The sequence below is a fragment of the Thermobia domestica genome, chromosome 8 (assembly GCF_964235325.1).
Source record: "Thermobia domestica chromosome 8, izTheDome1.hap1.1, whole genome shotgun sequence".
NCBI classification, from domain to species: domain Eukaryota; kingdom Metazoa; phylum Arthropoda; class Insecta; order Zygentoma; family Lepismatidae; genus Thermobia; species Thermobia domestica.
Window position 1 is genome coordinate 131,531,511 of NC_137461.1, and position 25,856 is coordinate 131,557,366.

The 25,856-nt window shown below is 37.4% G+C and overlaps 1 protein-coding gene and 1 long non-coding RNA gene across 6 annotated transcripts in view; one reads left to right on the plus strand and one right to left on the minus strand.

Moving 5' to 3' along the window:
• The first annotated feature begins 1,137 nt into the window (after positions 1-1,137).
• On the plus strand, positions 1,138-18,372 carry LOC145693210 (uncharacterized). Its single transcript, XR_014132727.1, has 3 exons — positions 1,138-1,230; positions 10,338-10,438; positions 18,109-18,372. It is a non-coding gene; the product is annotated as an uncharacterized LOC145693210 (long non-coding RNA).
• Positions 18,373-20,074: 1,702 nt separating this feature from the next.
• LOC145693208 (uncharacterized) overlaps positions 20,075-25,856 on the minus strand; it is a 174,564-nt gene continuing 168,782 nt past the window's right edge. For all 5 annotated transcript variants that reach the window (XM_081768996.1, XM_081768995.1, XM_081768994.1 and 2 more), the window contains 2 exons: positions 25,565-25,826; positions 20,075-20,451 (listed from right to left, as the gene is read on the minus strand). In XM_081768996.1, coding sequence (XP_081625122.1) covers positions 20,337-20,451; positions 25,565-25,826 — 377 coding nt within the window. In that variant the 3' untranslated portion in view covers positions 20,075-20,336. The remainder of the gene's footprint in view (positions 20,452-25,564; positions 25,827-25,856) is intronic.

A 25,856-nucleotide genomic window follows, 5' to 3' on the forward strand; every position in this document is an offset into this window, starting at 1 on the left:
GAGATAAGTTATATTAAAATTTGTAAAATCAACCCTAAAATTGAACTAAAAATGCAGAAAAGTCGGGATATAGAGGAGGAGGGGTCCAGACTCATCCTCTGCGTACGCCCAGGGTATTTGATCCAGAAATAAGGATCCCATCAATTTTACAAATAGACAACATTGTTTATTCTCACAGCAATATACATTGTTCGAAAGAAGACACTTTGCTCTATTTTTCAACATAATCGCCATCTTTTTCTACGCATTTTTGAAGATGATGCTCCAATTTCTGTATCCCAATGTCATGGAACTCCGCCGCCAACCCGTTGAGGTAGCGTTCACCTCGTCTTTGACTTCATCGTCGCTTCGGATGTATTGACCACTCAAGTGTTCCTTTAACTTTGGGAACAAATGATAATCGCTAGGCGCGAGGTCCGGACTGTACGATGGGTGGGGTACTTCCGAAACTGACGGTCTTCCACTCCGTTCTTCATCGTGGACGGCCTTCCATCGGCACTAAACTTCCTGCACCACTTTCGAAGTGTTGAACAGACATACTCTTGTCGCCATACACCTCTGTTAACTGACGATGAATATGCACGGGTGGAGTCCCTTTGATGTGCAAAAAGCGAATTACGGAACGAATCTCGCACCTGGCGGGAGCAACAATGGGTACCTCCATCTCGAACGGCTGCTGAGCCAAGACTGAACGGCGCAACGTAGCACGGCCAGGCGGAGTCGAGAATGGGGGAACAACCGCTCACAGCGGTGTTGCCGGATTTCGCTTCGCACCTTCCCGTGCGGCTGGAGCTCTTTGGGAACCTTATTTCTGGATCAAACCTCGTATTATATATTATCCTTGGACTTTCTTTCGTTAAACGCTAACAATATTGTAGAAATTAGTGGCCCCAGAAAATACGCTTTTCTTATGCCTAAAAATCTTTATAATTTCTTTTATCCTTCATTTATTTCCTGCCCACGCTGACTTTTACTTTCAATAATGATGGTACTTAGACACTGAAAATTTTCATGTTACTTATACTTTCCGTCTTTCAGTATTTTCTACAACTTTTATATACAAAATAAAGTTAACAATAATTTATTTTTCCTGACATAGACTACATTCTTCAAAACTATTTTATTATTTTCCAGATTTATCTAATGAAGATCTACAGTATAAGATTACACTTTGTCATGAACTTTTGGACCTCTTACAACTTCTTCGTGCAGGTCAATGCAGAATGAGAGGTAAGGGAACATTTTTTTAACATATTATACAATATTTCAGTTTCAAAATGATTTATCACAGAAACTCAACTAAAGATTATTAATATGCTAAAAATAAGTACTTATACGACGCTTTTACTTATTTTGATTTTATTAGAGAGGAGATACGTGCATTTCCAGAACACTAAAAGGATATACTTCGTGGTAATTTAAACAATAATTCAAAGAAACAAAGAATTCAACCAGTCATCACTTTGAATCTTATACGAAACTTAAGCAATCTACATGCATTATCATTTATTAAAAGGACATAAAGAACGTTTGATAATGGAACAAAAATAATGGAGAAACCAATGGTGTACAGAGAATCTCATGAAGGGAGGCACTCAACCTCTCAAGATATCTTTACAGGGTTTTGTACACATACCTGGATATGGTAAATGTATTTTTTTTTATAATATCTCATTGAAGGGAAGTTTAAACCCCGTACCCCCCCCCCAACGCACTCTACGTCCCTCTAGGCCTATATGTATATATATAGTACTGGAGTCATAAATTCTGGTACTTAATGGCACTATTGCCTATGTAGATACCTTCGAACTAGTCCCGTTCAGGACTCGCAATATGTAGGACTTCAGAGGTCTGCCGTTTTCAATTTGACTTCTTCAATCGAGGCAAAACGTGTTCCATTGAGGCCAGATTTCAGTTTCATGAAAAGAAAAGCCACATTGTACCACACTTGGCGAGTACCCAAGTAACCAAAATGGTCGGTGTAACGTACAAAATTTTAACATAATTTAGTAGAAAATGCAAAAAATAAACTTATTTTATGAATACTTTTGTTTAAACGATTTTTAAATAAATTTTAATGAATTTTCATTTTGAATCTACTATAAAGATTTAAATAGTTACAACTTTATATTTTTTTAAAGTAATGTGTAAAGAATGATGTTTTATTTTTACAATATGCACTAGTACAATAGTAAAAGAAATTCATTTTGGATTTTCCTCCGTGATAATGTGAATACTCAAACACTAAAATTATCACTAAAACAAATAGAATAATTGTTTTGATCAAGGGCGTCATTTTAGACTTTGTTTGGGGGGAGCAAGACCACCACCGACATAAGACTTTCACATTTTGTACTAGTATATTAGTATACTTGCCGCGACCTTATCCTGATAGCCGAGATTCAGGCGACTCCGCGCACATTACATAGTTCCTCCCGTTACACAAGTAAAACATCCCAGATAGCACAGAAAAATTTTTAAAAATGTTTAAAAATTTGCAAAGGCAAACTAAAAAGTTTGCAAAAAATTTGCCTTTTCAAATAAGAAAATTTGCCGAAAGTTCAATGCAAATAACGAAGTTGACGCTGGCTGAGTTTGCAGCAAAGTTGCCTCAGAAAATGAAAACATCTGCCAATACAAACGAAATGTTTGCGACTGTACAGCAAGAAAGTTTGCCAGGACTTTGCAGCAAATAGTTTGTGCAAATTTTCTTTGACAAAATGTCCGAAAATGAGCTGATGAATTTGGTGAAAATATTAAAAGGTTTGCAGCAACATTGTAGAAAGTGTTTTCACGATCGCAAGATCATGTTTGCTGCAAATGTATCAGGTAATGTTTGCTGCAAATTTATAAAGTGAAACCTAACTTTATGAAACATCAAAATTTTTATAATGTGGATCCGTCTTTTCTTAGTGGCAAGCATTAAACATCTTTAGCTACTTGCCAAAGATAAGAAACTTACGAACGATAAACGCACAGACAAAGGACATCGCAATTTATCTACTTACTCAACGATCATATCCCTGTACTTACTCTCACACACATTCACAAAATAACGTCAGGCTGCCTGGGTCAATAAAAACATCTGATAAGAGAGCAGTGAGTTTACTGGAGTCCTTTGATGTATGGGTTTTTCTCGATTCTCACTTCCCGCTTGTTTTGTCACAGTTGATGTAGCGCAGTGAATTCTGGGTACCATGCGCGCGCACTCTGTAATATCATCACATATTTGCTTTCAGCAAGTTTTTCTAAACAAGTTTTTTACAGAGTTGCAAACTGTTTGCGACGGCAAACTTTCTACGCTATATTTTCAAAAAAGATGCAAATTAATTGCAGTGGTGAATTTATTTTTACAAATCAGCGAAAATTTGCAGATCATATTGAAAGCTTTTAATAAATATTAAAAAATTTTGCCTTCGCAAACTTTCAGATTGTTTGTTCCACTAAACGAAGCAAAAATTTGCCGCAAGTATTCGTGCTATCTGGGATCACTTAGGAGATCAATTCAAAGAGCTAATTGAGTTCAAGTATATAAAAATGTCAATACAGAAACAATATTTAAAATAAATGATACTACATTTATTAGTAAAGGGTTATGAAAATGACGTCACGACTCAGAATCGGAAAGAGAGAAGGAAAGAAAGGAATGAAAAGCCGGCAGCTAAGATGCGAGTCTCTTGCAAGTGTTGCAAGATTATAAACTTGAAAAACCTTATAACAAAAGCAGAGGACCAGTAAAATTACTTAATTGGTCAATGTTAGAAACCGTCCACAATGGATAGGAAATGGCTTAATATTTTTATATGATATATAAATTAAATAGAGTAACTACCCCGTAAGAAACTTCATTGCCTGCTGATAAATGAAACAAAAGAAATAACGGAACTCACATGTAACTTCTGCAATTTTTGTGCAGAGAGTAACACTGCTCTGCCAAATATCGTCTTCGCGCGTGCGTTAGAGTAAGTACGTGGGTGTACTGAAACTGAAACCATGAAGAGTGTTAAGCGCGAAGTTGAAAATATGAATGAATCCGAATTATCATCTTCTCAGTATTATCGCAAACACGAGGAAGGGAAACCTCTTTAAAGTCAAGCAAAGTAAATTGTCAACAATTTGTAAACTCGACTAAGAGAAAAATATGCAGACACAACTATTGAAGAAATTGTTAATATGATTGTTGCCGGTTCGCTGTGGTTTACTCAGTGTCAATGTAGAGTTGCTGTGCTTTTAGAAAAAAATCGTACTTTTAATTTATTGTGTGGGAGGGTGGCTGCTCGTATGTTTCTGTTTATGATTGACCTTTTCCAGGTAGATATATGAGAATAACTTCATTTCTTATCCTTTCTTACCTTAATCAATTGAAATGAATAAGCAAAATCATTTTCATGCTCTCGGGTTTTAATTGTGAGGACTGCAAATACATGACGTGCGAATTTCCAATACATTTATTACTATTGTCGTGTCTTCATGAATTATTAAAACAAATAGACCAAAAAACATATTTTTTGTAAGCGGCAGGAAAAGGACGAGAAATCATCGCTCCGCGCATATCAGCTGAAACTCAGAACAGCGCCAGTTGAAATCCTGGCGATTGAGAGCCAAACCAAAACACACACACACACATACAAAGGCTTCCCTGTGAAAAGGTTCGCGCGCCGACATGTATTAATGCGCTTGTGATGCGGCTCTCAAGTTAACATTGCGTTTAGTATAGACACTCGACTAAAGTATATGTATTCCTCAAACTCTTGGGGGGCAATTGCCCCTTCCTGCCCTCCCTAAATGACGCCCATGGTTTTGATTAGTGGAATTCATGTTTCTGGTCTGTACTGTACCTAACAAAATTAATAAATAAAACCTCCTTTTTTATAATTGTCCTTTCTATTCACATTAAAAAGTATAAAAAGTAAATGAAGGAAAAAAGGGGTAGGCCTATTATAAAACAGTATAAGAAAATTTCTTGTCATTGTCCAGAAACAGTTTTGTGTAAGTATTAGCCTTTAAAATAAATTAAAAGTGAATTTTTAAATTTTCTTCCAATAAGGCCCCAGCCCCGAGCCTAGTGATAAATCCGGGCCTGTCGTTGGGATAAATCCAATAGTTTTGTGTAATGACACTCTCAATACTACCGTTCATGCCAATGGTAAAAGTGTGCACGCTTGGATAAACTTCTAATTGCGCTATTTACACTAATTTGAGGACGGGAAATCCAATGGAACTATTGTTAAACATATCCATCCATAGGACCATGAGAAACAATACTTCAAAGTTGGGATATAAATTTTGCTTATACGATAGGGTGACCAAATCGTCAACTAGAGAAAACGGGACACTTTTTATATCTGAATAGGTTGCTCCCCCAAATATATTTTTTAGCCTCTCTGCTCTCTCTCTCTCTCTTTCTCTCTCTCTTTGTATCTCTCACAAAAAAGGATAAATTTACACTTTTTCGTTTTAAAACCTACTGAAAAGGTTGTGAAATTAATTAGATAACAAATAACTATCAGCAGCTAAAAAAAAAAAATGAAATATTTGAAAACATTACTAAAAATATATGAGCGCTCAAATCTGTCACCGACAGGGTTTATAATTACTCTCAGCATCGGATTCCAACTCCTTTTATTTGCATTTTCTTACTTTTAAACATTATTTCACTTACAACTAGTTTTCTTTTTACTTTCATTTTTATAGTCTGTACCTTTGCTCCCTTTTCGTAGTGTGTTACATCTTAGTCAAATCACGTAAATACTGTACTGTACTGTACTGATGACAGTGCCTCAATCTTCCACCGCCCGGGACAGAGAGTAAAAACAGATTACATTTGTTCTTCATACGACTTTCAGCCCCTTGCACTGTCTTCTGCGAAGTGGGGAGGCCTGATGGAAAACAGTGCAGCCACCACATCCAATATCGCAAACATCGTAATGACGTTACTCAGTAATTAGACATATTCCAATATAATCACATAGCTTAGAAAATAATAATATAAATTAGGAAATTTTAGCGATTCGAAAGATTTTTTTTGTTCCCAACGTACGTAAATACGGGACATTTTGGCGTCCCGAGAAAATTTTTCGGGACACCGGGAATGGTAGTGAAAAACGGGACAATCCCGTTTTTACGGGACGGTTTGTCACCCTATTATACGAGGATGTCAAGCATGTGTACTTCTGCTCTAATTGTCTTGTAGATTGGTTGTACTGCTTTCTGCACTTGCAAGCCGATAATGGTATCATGGTCTTCGCTTGTGACAGGTTTCAACGTCGTTTACACCACAGAAGAGTACCAGATAATTTATTTCAAAGAAGTTTCACCGTCATTAGTATGACTGTCCAGTAGGTGCTGACAAATTATTACACGATTACGCTTGCGCTCTTCAGGGAATTGTTTTGGGACCTCTTTCGCAAAGATGTCCTGCGCTTTCCTTGTCCTTCCTCGCTTCTTCGAATGCATTTAACTTTTCAATCCACTGGTAAACACTTCGCCGTTATAAAACATTGTCCCCATATTGTGCTGAAAGTCCTCAATGCATTTTAGCTCCAGGTACACCTTCAGACCACAAAATACGGATTACGAAATGCCGTTCTATGATGCAAGCGGACAGTGGCGCAGCCTTATGTACTTTGCAACAGATCAAAGAGAGCTGAAGTGCCACAAGCGAAGACAATGGTGCCATCTATCGGCTTTCAAGCGGAGAAAGCCGACCTACAGACAATTAGAACAAAAGTGATTATTGACTTAGTATCTCAGATATTACTGATACGTTTTTTTTAAAAAAAAAAATATTGTATAAGCACTACATATAATTCCTGTATAGCTTAGGTTTTTAATGCAAACATTATAACTACGAAATAATGGGCAAAAAGTAATTTAAAAAACATTAATATGAAAAAGTTGTAACGGGAGCGCGGTGGCTCAGTGGTAGAGCGTTCACCTCCGGTGCTTAGGGTCCCTGGTTCGATCCCAGCTCGCGCCGTGTGGACTTTGTGGTGGACAAACACCGTGCTCGTGGGTTTTCTCGGGGTTCTCCCGTTTCCTCCCACTTTCATTTCACCATTTCTCTCATATCACCGTCTGCTTTAGCCTAATCGGCATAACCGTGTGACGTAAAACAAATATTTCATTTCATTTTCTCCCTGCTGATGTAGTAGCTAGCGCATGTGCCTTTATTGCGTGTGGTCCCAGGTTCGATTCCTGGTGGGAAAACATTAAATATTTCATTTCATATTCTCCCTGCTGATGTAGTAGCTAGCACATGTGCCTTTATTGCGCGTGATCCCAGGTTCGATTCCCGGTGGGAAAACACAAAAATTTAATTCCACAGTCATTCACTTTCATATATCATCCGTCTCCTTTAGCCTGAAACGCATAAGCGTGTGATATTAAACCAGGGGCGTCATTTAGGGGGAGAGGGGGGCAATTGACCCCCCAAGAGTTTGAGGAATACATATACTTTACTCGATTTTCTACTAATATACTACTACAAAACGTGAAAGTTTTATGTCAGTGGTGGTCTGTCCCCCCCCCTTTCCCAAGCGAAGTCTGAAATTACGCTCCTGTATTAAACTTTAAAAAAATAATTTCTTTTTTCATAAAAAAAGAGTTGATGAGACTGTTCAAATATATTTCAGACAGGTAATTATAAACAAGTGTTCATGTGCATAACCATTTTTTAATTAATTATCTTAGTAAGGAACCGGAAATTTAATAAGAAAAAATGTTTGCATATCATTAAGTACTATTTGTATATATATATAATTAATGCAAACACTTGGAGTTAGAAACATTAGATGCATTGGTTGGTAACGGTCAGGCGGCAACCGCAGGGCCAGATTGCCGGTGGTGTTAGGACAAACTCCGAACTTAGGGGAGCGATAGAACGGCAGTGTGTAGTGATCTGAGCAGGCGGTGATAGTATAAAATGGGCAAAATCTCTTATTTCCAAAGATGGCAAATTGTCAGTGCTCCGTTATGTGGTATTAGCGTGACATTAAATGGCAATTGTATCGGACAGTGTCCAGGATGATGAAGGCTTACAAAACTCACTGCAAAATCACATCAGCTAAGAGGAACAGTGATCAGAAGAAAACCTCGAGTAACAGGTGCCGCCGAGCATTAAAAGCAGACTGTCACTCAGAACCTTCATGCGAATGTGGTGTAAGTGACGAAAAAAATCAAGTAATACTTCCCCAACCTAGTCAACAATCATAGTTCGTCACGAGTTACATGACATAGACATACGTGATCTAGTTGCACAGGCGAAACTTGAGGTAAGGGATCATAACGCTTTAGCACGGCGCAGGCCCATAGCCAGCCCCAAAATGTAGGGGGAGGGCGGCTGAAGTTAGGGGGGCCCGATCCAACCATATGATAGTTCATCACCATATTATAGTTCTTTTGCAAGCCTACTGTAAAATTTTAGGGGGCCAACAAAAATTTAGGGGGGCCCGACCCCATAGACCCCCCTGGATACGGGCCTGGCATGGCGGCAATGGTGAACATGCAACATTAACTGCTGATTATTTGAAACGTGATATAGTCGGGTGAGTTGTCGTTCACCTTATTTCAAACCAAGGCGTGTTTATGTGCTGCGGACGCCCAAAGAAGCGTATGATTCGCAGTGTCTCTGCCGAACCACGAAACAAAGTGTCAGCTCTGTGATACTATGGGATCCTAATATCTTGGTTTTCAATAGATGTATGCTAACGTTTACTGATCGCGTCACTGCCCGTGTTCATGGTCACCGATTCCGGGGGATATTCCGGTGCTCAGGAAACCCCCGAAATCTTTGTAGGTCTTCAGTACGGGCACAAAAAAGAAAAGAAAAAATATGAAAGAAAAAAGAAGAAAAATTCTAATATTTTACCACATTTCTTAAAATGATAGTGTACCCCGATATTTTCGATGAACGGAGAACCAGGATATAAAATTTGGGCAGATTTTACGAAGAACACGTAAAATTCTGCAATTCTGGCACTGAGGATTTCTTAAGGAATAAATTCAACAAGAGTTTCTGCATGCTTTTTTTATAGCTATTTTTTCACACTTTTTATATCACAAATGTCTGGCGTTCAGAATGGTGTGACGAGTACTTATCTCGGAAGTTAGAACTCTAGAACATCCCTGGTTACGCCGCCATAGTCTCATCACGATTACATATTTCCTACTGTGATTTAAAAAAAAAAAAAAAAAAAAAGAACAAGAAAAGAAAACAAACACGAAAAAAATATTCTAATTTTATTCAAAAATATGTAAAACTGCATTTCCAAGTAAGTAGATTTTCAAAATTTTCCGGAAGATGGCCCTCGGACACCCTGTTTAGCCTGAATGTTATATCATACTCCGAGATCCTTTGGTCATGAACTATGAAAGCACCAACACTGATGTTGAAACCTGGAGACCTTCCCCGTGATTATGTAGCTATTTTACGGAACCACGTACGTACATCATATGGTGCAGGTGTTGTTTCCGGGCTACAATGCCATATTCCAGGATAATAATACGCCAGTTCATTCAGCTACAGGTGTTGCGACATGGCTTCAGGAGCATCGGGAACATCTTCCGTGGACCGCACGATCCCCAGACATGAACATAATTGAACATTAGTGGTTCGTTTTGGAGACACGAATCCGGCGCAAGTTCCGCCTCCATTCTTTCTCACGGAACTGAACGATATAGTGCACGAGGATTTTATGACTCCATTCCACATTGCATCAGAGTTTTTCTGAGGGCGAAAGAGTTTCCAACGCCATATTAATCTGGAAAGTTGCACTTTTTTAAAAAATATACATATTTCCATTATACTGATAAGTATCTATATATCCCAACTCTGAGGTGATCCCATGGACTGATATTTTTATGGATATCTAGTTCTAATGGATTCCACGTCTTCAAACCGTCATTGTAATACAAGAACATTTCAGGTTGTGTGTAACGCTAATTCTTAGTTCAGAGTTACCCTAATGGTATCTTTACGTATGCTGCCAGCCTGTCGTCAATAGACGGCGCTAGTATGCAGACGATTTGCAGATTCATTTGCAACTTAAAAACTACATTGTTTCAATTAAGGAAAATAGGAAATTATTTTCCTATTTGAAAATATAAAAAGCACGAATTTAACCTATAGTGTTCAGAGAGCCAAAAGTTTGAGGGCAACAACTAGTTAGCTAGTATAAAAGCGCATTTAGAAATCAATCCAAGTGGGGCACTTTTACCATTGGCATAAGTAGTAGTTTTTTACATAAGTATTGCGCAGTTAAAATTAAAATGGGTGAATTTAAAGATTTCAAATATTTTCTTTCATTAACAAATTATCAATTTCCCTTTCGTTTTAGGTTTGCTGCTATATGAACTATATGCTTCGCTTATGGAACAGATTGCCAGAATTAAAGTACAAAATGGCGAAAATGAGACTGCAATTGTGTCACGGATACAGGTATAAGAACTAATAATCAATAGCACGTTTCTATTTAGCTTTATACAAGGTAATCAAATAAGTTCTTGCCGTTTTTGACGTCCCATTAATTATGTTCAAGTAGAGGAAACGAAATGACGCACGTGCCTGCCAAGCGATAGGGAGTTAGTCTGACCTTTAGTAATACAGGCATGTTGTGCACATACAGCAGTTATAGCTCGTTCAGTATCGAAAAGAAATGAAGGTATCGAGGCGTCTTGTTCGCGTGTTTGTTGTGTGACTTTAAAGCGAGCCTGTCAGCTGCTGCATATACCAGGCATTTGAAGAGAATGCAGTAAACGAACGTACCGCCAGGCATTGGCTTCAGAAATTCCGTTCGGGATACATGAGCCTTTCGGATGAACCTCGCAGTGGATAACCACATGTATTGGATGACGAAGCCCTGAAAGCAGTCATCGAGGAGGACAGTGGTCTAAGTTCTGATGAATTAGCAAAAAAAGTTCCGTGTTTCCGCTGAAACAGTCAGACTGCACCGGCAAAGGATAGGAAAATTATACAACTTAAGCAAGTGGGTACTCCACACATTGTAGCAGCCAACAAAGAACAACGAGAGACAGCCTGTTTGTCCTTCCTCATTTGGGACCTGAACACACCCATCTTTGATCGCTTAGTCACTGGTGGCGAAAAATGGGTCCTCTATGACACTCCTAAGTGTACCAGACGTTGGTTGTCGCCACGTAACCCTATTCCTCACACCTCAAGACCACTTTTGCTCCCACGAAAGGTTATGCTCTCTGTATAGTGGAATTGTCGATAAGTGGTGCATTATGAGCACCTTCCACCTGGTCAGACCATCATTGCTAATCTTTAACCGTTGTAAAGGGTGCACCGTGCATTGCGGCAAAAGAAGACGGTATTGATGAATCGCAAGGGTGTGCTGTTCCTGCACGATAATGCTAAGCCGCATGTGCCTAAGAGAACCCGAAGATCCTTCAACAACTTCGCTGAGAGACAGTGCTATGCACCATATTCACCGGACCTTGCGCCAACGGATTACCACCTATTCCTCGACAACCACCTCCGTAGGAGATCCTTCGCAAATGAGGGAGACCTGCGGAGCGCACTCAAGTACTTTTTTGCATCCACGATTGTCGAGTTTTCTCACCAGAGTATTGTGCAGCTCCAGGAACGTTGACAAAAGATGTTGGATACTGATGGAGATTACTTCGAAACCTAAAGGCACGTACTCTTAACTGTATTGCTTTACGCTCACTCACTGCTCTAGAATGGTAGGATTTTTTTTTGGTTACCTTGTGTTTACGGATGTCTAGTTAATAAACAAATCCCTCCAGTATGTTTCAAATTAAAAGTAAACTTAGTTCTAAATAAAGAACAATTACTCTTTCTTCCCAGAAGCGAATATCATGAAATGATAGTTCAACTAACAGCTGAGTACGTACGACATCTTGTTTGTTCCTGAGCTCATTGACTTATAAGAGATTTAATTTTTTTAAATGAACTAAACTTTTAACTTAGATTTTATTGATTTATTCATCAAATGTCTCTTAATTTTTTTTTTTTCAAAATGGATTTCATTACTTGTAAATGTAATACAGTGAAACCTCTGAATAACGGACACCAATGGGACATGAATTTTTGTCCGTTATTGAGAGGTGTCCGTTACAGAGAGATTACAGAAATTTAATTTCTCAACGGTAATTGTGTGCTGTAATATACAGTAAATACATTATGTATGAACGTAAGTACGTAAAATTCAATATGAAAATACCCTATTTAGTACGTATTTGAATTACTGGGAGGGATGATAAGAAATTCATCTCTGTTAAATATTATTATTGCTGAGGGATGTGTTAATATATTCCTATACTGGTACTGCAAAACATAATGCGTGTATGTTAATTTTCTTAAGTACTTGTCATCCCCCTGTAAGCGTTTCTTATTTATTTCAAATTCTCAGAACCTTCTCAAAAGACGCGTAAGGAACCAACTAATCGGCTAAACTCTTTTGTTTATCGAAAAGGCATACTTTTTCCTCTACAAGGGTAATAAAACTCATTAGCAAGTGTCCTCTAAGAAGCCTTGGAAAGAAACATATATATATATATATATATATATATATATATATATATATATATATATATATATATATATATATATATATATATATGTGTGTGTGTGTGTGTGTGTGTGTGTGTTTTGTACTTGCGCAGTATCTTCGTTGGTGAAACGGATGAAAAGGCATATGGGAGTGCATATGTTTACTGACGCAGCCCCAATCACAAAGAATATCCTCTTAGAGAAAGTGAAAAAGAAAGCCGAGAAAACTCCAACCCAGACTTGTTCCAGTACCATAAGTAAAAGAAAAATGTTGCTTTTCCAAAAAAAGTAAGAGAGGAAACATTGCTCGTTGAAAATGTTATTGTAAAACAAACATTGTTTGTTTTGTTATCTATAAAATTGTCGAGAAAGATACAAGGTCCACAGGCAAAATGACTAAATTTGTTAGAGAAGGGAAGATAGTTCGCATAGAATTCTTGGCCATACGACTGACCCTGCACGAATGTTATCGAGTATTGAAGGTTTTCTAGGATTTCCACCAGAAAGCAGTTTATTGCGGGCAGAAAAAAAATTCAAGTTCAGCATGAAGCACTTCTGTTTGATGGTTCACCAGGTATAGACTCATGATAGACACGCTTATGAGGAATAATATATCGCAGAACTCAGAATAATTCCTGTCCGTTATTAAGAGGTTATTGAAACGTCTGGGGGGGGGGAGTACTGCTCGCGTCCGTATCTGAGAGTGTCCGTAAAAGGAAGGGTTTTGTTCCATAAGGGAATATATATTTTTGACGGGACAAAAAATGTGCCCGTATTATAGAGGTGTCCGTTAAGGGGGTTTCACTGTAATACTTAAATTGAACTTGATTATTAAATATTAAAATTGTATAAAACAAACTTTAACTATCACGAAGTAAGTGACATTTAAATAGATTTGAAGAAGAGACCAGTAGAATCAAACCATTGAAATTCTAATTCATTTCACAGTGGACAGAAAAATAATTCTCATATAAATCAATGGAATAAAAGACAAAGATGGCCCGGGATGTGTTAATATATCCCTATACTGGTCACCATTAAGAGTACTGAGCTATTTCTTGACTTAAAATAATGGAAATGTATTCGTTCATCATTAGCTGTAAATATGGAAGTTAAAAACACACGTTATGCCACATTTAATAAAATGGTCAAATTCTTAAACTAACTAAAATTTAATTCAAACAATGTAAGTGTAAATAAAGTACACTGAGTGCTCACTTAATTGCGACCACTTACCTAATATTTTGTTGGTCCCCCTTTTGCTCAGAGGACGGCTTGAACACGGCGTGGCATGGATTCTGGTAGTTGCTGATATATTTCCGTGGGGATCTGACACCATACATTCCTGATGACATCCCACAATGAGCTCACAGATATTGGTGCAGGAGGCATGGTGTGAAGAGCTCGTTCCGCAATAACCCATAAATGTTCTATAGGCTTAAGATCTGGTGAGTTAGGGAGCCAATTCATACGCTGCAACTCTCTGGAATGTTCCTTAAGCCAAGCAAATAGAGTCCTGACTTGGTGGCACTGTGCATTGTCGTCCTGGAAAGTGTCGTCTTCGTATGGGTATATGGGTTGCATTGTAGGGTGTATGTGATTTTCTAACACCTGCACGTACACAACGAATGTCTCGCTGTGGTCTATATACACCAACGGTCCCAGTCCATGTCAACAGAAACATCCCCGAACTATACAGCCGCCCTCACCTCCCTATACAGTATGCACCATGCACGAGGGATCCATAGTTTTGTGCTGTTGGCGCCCACATGCACATGCCCATCCGAAAGTAGTAGTAAAAACCGTGATTTATCGGACCAACACACCCTTTTCCAATCTCCATGGTCCAGTTAGCGTATTCCTATGTCCAAGCGCGATGAAGTTGGCAGTGACGACGAACTGAATAGAATAGCAAATATATGAATTGATCATGCTGATTACGTTGATATTGGAATTCGTCCTTGGTATCCACATTCCCCGAATATTACACCATGTTTCTCTCTGGGAAGTCTGTCAAAATATTCTAAACTCACTACTACTCACTCTTACTATTCACCATGCTGACTTCTTTACCCCAGTAGAAAAAGACCCCTTGGAGTGAAATACGTCAAGCTCTTCATATTTTCCCATGGTGCTTACTTGCTTCAGGCTCAATTGACGATGCAGCTAACTTATTTGCTGACGTCATTCAGGCTGTAGTAAAGACTTTGTACCTTTCCGTAAAAGACCTTTTTCAAAGTTTCCCCATGGTTTGATGAGGAACTAAAGTGCATACTTCGCAACAAAAGTGCATGGAAGCTATGGAATGACTTTTCCAGTGAGTATACTTACAAGAACTTTACAGATATTAGAAAACATAGTAAACATCTTATGAAAAGAAAGTATGACGAGTACATCAAACACATTACAATCGATACAAATAAATATCCTAAGCGTTTCTGGACCTTAATAAACAATCGAAGAAATAGTTCTCGCATACCGACATAACTGACCTACAAAAATCCTTGTGTAAATGAAGAAGACAGGGCAAAGGTATTTAATGAATATTTTGTTAGCAGCTTTGCACCACCCCTTCCCAATTCTCCTCCTTCAGTACCCTCTTCAACCTCTTTGTTCTGAATCTCTATCAGTATCACACCGACCGAAGTACTTTCTTTTCTCTTGTCATTGCCCCAACAGCGCGCCTTAGGGCCAGATAATATCTATACTTGCTTCCTACGCAGTGTTGCCAGTTCGCTTTCTCAACTCCTTTCGGTTTTACTAAATCGCTGTTTCGCAGAAGGTGTCTTTCCTACCAGTTGGAAGAGAGCTAATATCACTCCTGTTCATAAGTCTGGTAAAAATAAAAATGATGTGTCCTCCTATCGACCTATTTCCTTATTATCTCCACCCACTTGTTTGTAAAAAGATAATCAAAAACAGACTCTTTCAATTTGTTGCTCCATTTATTAACTCCTCACAACACGGCTTTTTGCCAGGAAAATCTTGTATTATTAATTTATCAGTTCTTCTGTCCGATGCTGTGGACAGCATCTCAGAAAATTCTCAACTCGACATTTTGTATTTGGACCTGCCTAAGGCTTTTGATTCTCTTCTTATATATAAACTCAGTTCTAGATTCAATATACATGGTAAATTACTTAGTCTTCTAGAAACCTATCTCAGTAATAGGACACAACGAGTTTCAGTTTCAGGTTACTTTTCTGACTTTATTCCCGTAACTTCTGGAGTTCCTCAAGGCAGTTTTCTGGGTCCACTTCTATTTCTATTATTCATGGATGATCTGCCTTCTTTGTTCACAAACAGCTCTAAAAATATTCTTCTATTTGCTAACGATTGCAAACTCTACAGACAAGTTAAATCAGAGTACGATCTCTTGCTCTTCAGCATGATGCTTAAATTCTTCTCAACTGGTGTAACTCTTGGAAAATTAGTTTATAAAAACGGAACCTATAAACCACACCTACAAAATTGGTCATAAGAACATAAATCCTCTCACCTCTTTCAGAGATCTCGGTGTTATTATTGACAGTAAGCTTACTTTTGCAGATCATATAAGCACAATATCTTGTACTGTAATGAGAAAACTGGGACTCCTTTATCGCTTCACTGACACAAAAAATCAAAATTCCTTAAGCTTGTTCTATAAGTCATATGTTGCTCCCACTATTGAGTACTGTTCTCCTACCTGGTCTATGATCTGCCTTACTCATCTAAAAAAAATTAAATTCTGTAATTAATTTCTTTTTAGCCATTGTATCCTACCGAGTACCTCACCTCCGAACACTTCCAAAAAATGACGTTTTAAAATCCCTCAATATCAAACCTCCCCTAGTGAAAAACAAAATTTCTGATCTAATATTTTTGCATAAAATTGCAAATGCCCATACATCATGTGAACAGTTGTTAAGTCAGATCAATTTTCGCGTACCCGCTAGAACACGGTCTAGTGATCTCTTTTACACTCGAGCTGCGAGGGTAAATATTGTCCAAAGGTCCCTTCTAAACCGAATTGTTAGTATGTATAATCAGTTACCAGAAACTGTAGACGTTTTTTTTTTTCTAGTGAGTATACTTTCAGATCCTCTATAACTAAGCTATCTTTGAAATGTTGCCATTGTGCTGTACCACCTTGAGCTCAAATTGTTGTTACATAAATGTTAAAATGTTTCAGTGTAAAATGGCTAGTGCTGTATCTGAAACCTATTATAAATAAAATAAAATAAAACTGTCCGTAGCACCAAATATATATTAATTATATTTGTCTAATAGTTTAGGCAATGTAACATCGCTTTTATCAAACATGTTTCGAAAGATCAACCCAAGAATAACTAACTTAAATATGCCAAAAAGTGAAAGGAGGACACGCCCACACTTTCCAGAGCCAATCAAGATTTCCCTTCACTTTTTATATCCATCTATACAAACCGTAAACTTTTTACATTTGTTCTGAATTTGACACCTGAAGTATTGTTTACTCTTTCAGTTCTTTCGTTTCTATTTTGTCCAGCACTCACAACTCAGGAATCATAAGACCGCTCGTCCAGTTCATCAATACGTCAAGATTGCTCTGTGTCAATGAAATAAAATTGAAGGCGGAGTAAACCATAAACGAACTTTTTTCCAGTTATATTACTATCCATCTGTACTTGTATATTACTATCAGTTTTTGTCCAAGGATTAGGATATCTCACATTTATTTGTTTTCACACTCGAAAGAAAAATGAAACTTCATTCTCATAGATTCTTTAACACTGATATGTTCAAAAATTCGAATGATGTATACATGACAATGACTGAAAATTAGCTGAACAAAATAGGAGGAAAAGGAGCATTCTGACAACTCACAGACATGATGTCCACCAGAAGTCGCACGAACTATTCGCACCAGAAGTGAGAGCTCTACAAGTAAGCAACAGTCTTCTCATAGTTAATGTTAAGAGAGCTGTTAAGGGTTCATACCGCGTATTTTCAATTTTTTTTAAATAACACACAATAGAATTTTATATTCTTTAAATACAAAATACTATACATACCTACTGTATTCACGACATTGTTCTTTCTGAGCAATACTTCCGCCAGTCCATGACGGAGGCACGTTACTTTCCTTTGCAGGATTAAAGGAAAAAAGAAAAATTACGCTTTTTGCTGGAAAATTCAACAAATATCATTACTTAATGATCTGTGATTCTCTCTATCAAGAATTGATGCACTATTAAACTTATATCAGATTTTTAAATAATTGACGTAATTAGTAAAATATGGTGGTAAACTCCTTGTCAATACGTCCCTATGGATATCTTAGTAACTTTTTTTTCTTTCTCAGGAAATAATAAAGCTCATAGTTTTTCAGTTACAGGAATTTTGCTCTCTTTATGAAATCTCAACCATAGCTGTAACACTAAGTATTATCATCTTAGGTTTGCCATATTTAATACTATAAAGAATACTTTTGTTTTAGGAAATTAACTAACTAATTAATTGTTGTATTAATTATGCATTAATTAGCTATTAAATTATGTGTATTTATTCTATATTTAATTATATGAAATAGTTATGTATAAAAATTGCAGATGTTACTAAGAGATGCTGAACAAAGCCTTGGTGAAGCTCAGGACATTCTAAGTGGCGACATTTCCGCACCGGACGATATTAAACACTGTTCGAGCAGGATACAGGAAATCCAAGCAACCATACAAAAGTGTACCTGAAAATATTGCTTAGATCTCCAATGAAATTTAACAGAAATCCTGTAAATATATAAGATTTTTTTACTTTTTATTGATGTAACAATTTGTATTTTTGGACATTTTATTGAAAATAAAAGTTTAACACGGCTTGTAATTTTGTTATTATTCACAATAAGGAGAAAAAGAATGGAGTAGTTTATGATCCTTCCTGGTTATATAAACTAAAGAGCAAATGCTTTTAACCTATAATCTTACGTACATAGTATGTCGTAAGTTTATACACAGAAACAGAAGTAATAGTGAATAACTTACCAAACAAAACAAAACAAACCCTTGCTCCTATCATTATGCAAGCATTCGCAAATCAACTTCAAACATTTTGGAGACAATATTGTAATTCAGAATAATACAGGGCTTTTGTTACTGCTAAGACTATAAAGGTACTGGAAAAAAGAAAGAAAGAAAAAAAAAGAGTACCATGTACTACGGGTTTTCTTACACTAACAATTATTTTAAAAAACTGTTTCCGATTTAAAGTAATGATTTTTCACAAGCGATAGTAAAGCCATCTAACGTGAAGTGAACATCAGCGGTCGAATAGACACATTGGACCTATTCAGCCGTAAAAGGTGTGGTGAATGCTCGTGTCGAAGAATACCACCGATGATCGATTCCCATTGGGAGATAACATAATGGCACTTTCCAATGTGACAATCAAGATAAGCAGGAAATGTAGATTCATCGTGTCGAAGAACAGCAAAGTACGTGCGTTAAAGGGAACAATGAAAGCAAAGGCGTTTCCCATACGCAAAAATAAACCAAGCCCTATCCTGCTAGCCCCGCATCACCTACTATCTAAAAACTGCACGAAAGAACCCAGGTACACAGATATATATTACAAACCGTTTTTGGAACATCAAACACAATTTAAACCATAACTAAACGAGATCTGTACTTGGAGAAGCGTCATAAGGGTTAAGTACATAAACTCTTACTAAAACATATTGCAGAACGTCGCACCAATTATTGACGACTCTACAAGCATCATATAGCGGGCGACAGGTGAAAATAAGTTTTTACATTCGACGACGCATAAATAGTTTCTGTTACAATGGAAAGTTAAACATGCATCATGTTACCAAAAATGCCAAGGTGAATTCCAATCAGACTAGCGTCCTGACACTAATTTATCGCCATGACATTCCTCGCTTGTAAGGAAGCGAGACAAATCAGATATGCCTGCATCAAGTAACACCTCTTACTTATTTTCCTTCAACGAATCGTTATATATATCTCCGTAAAATCTCCGGACGCCTCGCACAAGATTAACAAGATTTATTGCATTTCGCACTTCGGTCTCCTCAAACAGGTCTTGGTCCAGTGCTTACCCTGCACCATTGATAGCCTGTGGAAAGTTTGTGACGAGAAGTGGTTGTGATTGGACATATCTACAACGCATGCCAGTTGGGTATTTATGAGAGTATACGGCGTATACTCTCATAATATTTTTTTGAATCCAGCGGATGCTCACCTTAAATTTACGAAAGAACAAGCGTATGTGGGGGTGGATGTATGCTATATGTTTGAAAAGGACCGAGCGTATACCTACCACAAATTTTAATATTACATCATTGACGCCAGCCTCCTCGAACGAAGACCTAGATGCTGAACCATAGAAAGAAAGAAGGTTCAACATACAGGATCATCGATGGTGCAATTACGGAACTTCCTAAGGTAGGTACTGTACATCTTGAAATCGCCACAATAGATTGAAACAGCCTTTGGGGATATGTTCTTCTTAGTTACTTTAAGATCATTTTTTAAAACAAGGGTGAATAAAAACAAAGACTGATATTATAAATATGTATTTCATAAAACTACTCATATTTTCCAGTCTATTATGTACTGCATCAAAAACTAAGTAATATACACATGAAATGTGTACTCGTATATTCATGTTTCAACTGTCAACATCAACAAACACTACATAATAATAACGTCACCTTCACAACATACGCAATTTCAATTTGTACACTTTAAATGAAAAGTGTCTTATGTCAAATTGGCACACATTCATAAACAAACAATGCACTCATACAGTGCCATTTTATTTACGCTGTATTTCTCTCAAACAACTGTACACTTAATCGAAATAGTTCATTGTCTTGAGATGGAGGCTGACCCTCGCACGTTATTTCTCGCACAGGTAAATTGCAGAGCTGACGCCTGGAAATAAAACAACAAATCACATTACATCATTTTTACATAACTTAAAATCTAATACAGATGAAAAACGCATTTGTTTCAAAATACAAGTCGATATTAATGGACAGTAAATAAATAAGTATAACAGTAATATGTATGCAGTAATATTTTTTCAACACAAAATATGTGCACAAATAATATCTACAAGGCATCAATATCGTGCAGAATCACATTGTATATCTCAAATGCAAAGATAGTGCAGTCATTTAAACAAAATTACTCGCACATATAAACATACTAAAACAAAACTAGAAGACACAAGATAGAACGTTTATTATATCAACTGATATTTTTAAAAAATCAAGTAAAGTTAGGCACCATAAGACATTGATGTTAAATACTTAAAATTTGAAATTTAAAGTGGCAGTTCGAATCCTTAGAAGAGCAATTTACAAAATAGATGTTTCAGTCATTTTACCAAATGTGCTTCCGTAAAATAAGAATAACTTACACACAAGTTTCGTGTATGTCGAAAGAAAATTTTAAATGTTTCTCGATTCCTGCAATCTAGTCCTGGAACCCAGAACTGCTTTTCCGGTGCTGTTCACCCGAAATGCCCACTTTGACGGCACATATGTCTGCTTTAAGGTTATCAAGATTTCTCGGTTTCTCCGCGTAAAACTTCCGTTTTAACATAGCTCCACAGCCAAATGTTATGGGGAATGAGGGCCAATCTACTTCCCTTCAAATTATTGATTTAGAAGTGTCTAACTTGGAAGAGTAATAAAAAGAAACCCTCATTTTGTTGGAAGCGCACGTCATCCATGATAGCCAATGCAACTAGTTAGGGAAAGGGGAATGTCTGCAGCATGTTCAGGAGCTAGCGCCTATCACAATATCATTCTCAAGAGAAGCCCGATTAAGTGCTAAATGGATACGACGCGCCACACATTGACTTTAGATATCTTTACCACAGATTTGGAATTCATGTGATACCCAGAGTCGGCAAATGTGTTGGATCACCTTTCCAGACACGTAGAAGATTGCCTCACCTGGAAACATAATGTTCCTGGAAACCAATGCATCATCACTCTGTAGAATTAGCCCACAGAATTTCAGCCTGATCCTCCTTATTCAGACAATTCTCAGCTTGTAGGGTTCCACGTAAATTCAACTCCGGAGGACCCTAAACATTGTAGACTGCAGCACATGAATCTCCAAGGACCTTTGAGGAATCGACCTCCTCGGGATCCTCGCAATGTTCTTCATCACTCGGTCAACCGTCTCCTCCTTTGTCCTCAGCGGCCACTTAGCAGTAAATACGTGACGTTTCCTTCTTTAGAAATTTTACACTCCACTTCTTCAACGCCGTCGTACAACCACGTTTTCGCGCAGTCACGCAATTATCTCAAATAAAACTTTACTTTACTGAAATATCTGTGTTCGTTAGGCAATTGAAGTGAACTGAAACGTCGAAAACACTTTCGGGAAACTGTGTTTAATTTGTTAGTCAAGAGTGTTTTTATTTTAGAAATTTAATCTGAATCGATTGATTTGCCAATTATTAAATTGATCTTATCAAGGCAAAACTAGCGTTATCCAAAACTGAAAGCATGCATGGAATTATATGGTGTTTCAGCTCCCTTTTAGCCGGTGCGCTCAAGTTCATGAAAGCTTCATTTATTTGCAGGTAGTTTGAAAAACGGCTATGAGATTTAATATCCATGAATCCGTTTTTTACATTGCAGTTCTGTTGTATTCTGAAAAATTCCTTAATGTGGATAACGCGAGTTTTGCATTTAACGGACCCATATAACTATTATGATTTACAAGATATAAATAAACTGATTCATAACCTATAATTTTAGCTTTCCTATTGACAAACATTAAACTTCTTCCATAAAGGATTGACACAATACTGTTTGATTGAGCAATGAAATATTAGATTCATTCACAAAATATTAAATCATTTGTATTGCTAACTGCTATGCAAGTGATCTTCAACACTACACTGACGCGAGTTAAACTTCAGTGTAGCTATCACCATGGCACTACCGCGAAAATTCATGGTAATTCATGACTCAAGATTTAAACAATTTATTTTAGAAGTTACTCAAGTGTTTGACATACAGCCGTTATTTGGTTGCACAACTCTTTACAATATTTTAATCGATCACATATTTTACTCCACGACTAAATCAGTAATTAATTATGGATTATTTCATCTTCAACTTACATAAACAGTTTATCCAGTTCCGGTTTAGTGTAACTCCGACAGAAAAGAAATACCAAAAACAACCTGATACTCAGTTGTTACTTTAGAACATTTGACCTATTCTATGATACAACGGATGCACTGTGAACATGTCCGACTAATGCTTGGTTCTAAAAGGACGTATCAGGATAAAAATCTATTTGAACTGTAAAACAGTGGTTTCCGTTCGTGTTACTATACTACTGTACAAAATCGAATTCCATATTTACTTAAGTGATAGTAATCGTGACAGCGAAACCAATAAGAGAAATAATTACTCAATACGAGGGAAAATCTGAAAGACTTTGTGCTTTTTTTTCGTTTGTTTGTTTGTTTTTCAAGCGTGTAATAAATTTTACTACAAAATCGGGACATACGATCGATGCGGTAGGCTTTTCTTGCAACGGTCCCAATGTAACTTCTAATATGGTTGGAATGCTCAGGATGTCCACGCCATTTGAACAGCGAAGTGTTATTCGTTTTCTATGGTGCAAGAGACACAGCTACAGAATCCACAGGGAAATGGAACCAGCGTATGGGCACAAGTGTTTAGCAATGCCAAGTATGCAGTGGTGGTGCAAGAACTTTGAAAATGGACGAGAAAATGTCCAAAATAATGAGCGATCGAACAGACATCAATCCTCGCTGACACCGTATATGACGCGTGTTGACAAAATGGTGAAAGCGGAATGACGTTTTCATCTGAAGAACTTTGATATATGGTGCCTTCTATGGTAGTATTTATAACACTGTCCACGATTCGTTGGGATACCACAAGATGTCGTGTCGCTGGGTTCCTAAGCTTCTTAATGATGCTAAGAGCAAGTGATTGATCACATAATTAAACCATTTGCACGTTACGTCGAAGAGGGCGACAGTTTCCTGGACATCATTGTCACTGGCGAAGAAGAGTTACTGCATTACACTCCCGAGTCAAACAACAGAACATGATAAGAAAACATTCCGGCTCACCAGTAAGAAAAAAATTCCGAACAGCACCATCGACAAGTAAACTGATGCTCACAATATTGAAAACTGTCGGAGACCACTTCTACTAGATTTCCTAAAAGTGATGAAATCATCAACAAGAAAGCTACTGTCACAGACTCTCTCATCTGAGAGCAGAAATTCGGGATGTTGACGATGTGGTTTTCCTCCATGACAACGTAAGAAAGTACAGGGTGAACACAACAATTGTTAAACTTTACTCTTGGGGGTGGAATATTACGGAGCATCCTCTTGACAGTTCAGACGTTCCCCCCATTATCATCTTTTTGGTCTATTGAAGAAGTTCATGGCAGGACAGAGGTTCACGAACGACACCAAATGGTAGCACATTGTTCGTCGTTAGTTCCATGATCAGCTAGCCACCTTCTATGCAGCGGGCATCGAGGAACTTGTGGAACGGTGGGACACGTGCCTATGGTGATTATGTAGAAAAATAGACAAAGATGCGTAGAATATTGTGTTTTTCGTTTATAATTTGTAATCTCACAATAAATCCAGAGATGCGAAGACTCTTCGATTTTCCCTTGCATTTTTTGAAGCCAGCAACCACGTCCTTCTTGGATAAGCGAGGTAACAAAATCTAGAATAATCGTTCCATCCGAAATAAAAGAAACTTGTTCAGTGGGATTTGAAATGGAAACAGTTAAATATTTTAATACTTTTTATGATGTAGTTGTGTGGACAATGTTGCGTGTACTATAATGCATATTTTCAAACTCTATATCTAGGTATTGTTATAATTCCTAAGGTCTTAAGTTTCACTTTACTAATTCTGTGATTTTTGCGTTCACGTATGATATGCGCACAATTTTGTTGCGGTGCAGAATAAGATAATGGCGCGAATTAGGGAAAACAATATAGCAAGTCTGCTGAACTCCTTATTGAACATATAACAAACGAAGATCGATAGTGGATTTATCCACAGGGAAACATTACATGCTGCCGTTCTGCTACAGTTGTTACGAGTCTCTGGCTGACAACGCAATGCTAACAGAGACTACGGAAGTTATCTCCTCCATATTAATGCAAGTTCAAGTGCAATATAGGCAACAAACGAGGGTTGTAACATGCCCACAAGAAACAGTACCCCCCCCCCCCCCACACACACACACAAACTATTCCATTTCATACCACTTTCTTAGTGTGTATTTCCTAAGTCAAGTTAACTGAGCGGGAATAAACTAGCGATTAACTTTCTTGGTGAATAATCGGATGGTTCCGAGTGCAAATCTAATGAGCCGATTATACTACTTAAAATCCCTTTTTCTCGATATCTCATCTTTCACTAGGCGAATGCCGGGATTGCAGTACCTCCTACTACATGGCATACACATCCTTTCTTACTGTTGTAGCTGCTCACTGTTAATTCTTTCTAATGTAAATTGACCTGGCAGGCAGTATATTGAAATTTGTTTTAAAAAAATCAAAATAAATGGATGATCCAGGCATTGTTCTTCAATGTATATTTAATGTTACTTTGATCGACTTCCCACGTTACATACCTGTAGTACTAGAAATTTATATTTCTTCTTTTACAGCTTTGCTTAGTTAGTAATAATACCTATAATTAAGATTTGTAGTAATATTTTCAACTTCACTTCTTCCAACCAGTTTTTCTTGGTTTGGACGTTACAGTATTACTAACGCAACGCTGACGTAAAATGGACATATTCATTGTATCTTGACCTTTACATTTTTTTACATGGACTTTTAATTACCTTATTTAAATATGCAAGAATAATTATGATTACTAATGGCAGCATTCGATAGTCATTTGACATTATGTTCTATAATATGAATCCAAAACATTTTTAAGAAGTGAAGATTATAATAAAGCTGTTCAGTTGCTGCTGTTAAATACGTCCAGCTCACCTTATGGCTAGATCTCGTCTAGCTGACAAAGCTCGTTTGAATGGTCCACACGTAGAAAATAAAGCCCTCCGACGCGCTTTCTTCTCACGTAAAGCTACATGAATAGCGGCTACTGGATGAAGTAACTTAAAGCTATCTTCAGCCTCATCTTCTTGTACCTCTTCCTTCTTTTCTTCTTCTGCCTCGGTTTTTGTTGCTTCCTCTTCTTCAGTTTTCTTCGTATCTCCCTCAGCATTCGAAGTTTCAGGCCAATTTTCTTTATCTGTAATCAGAAAAGGTTTTTAATTATGTA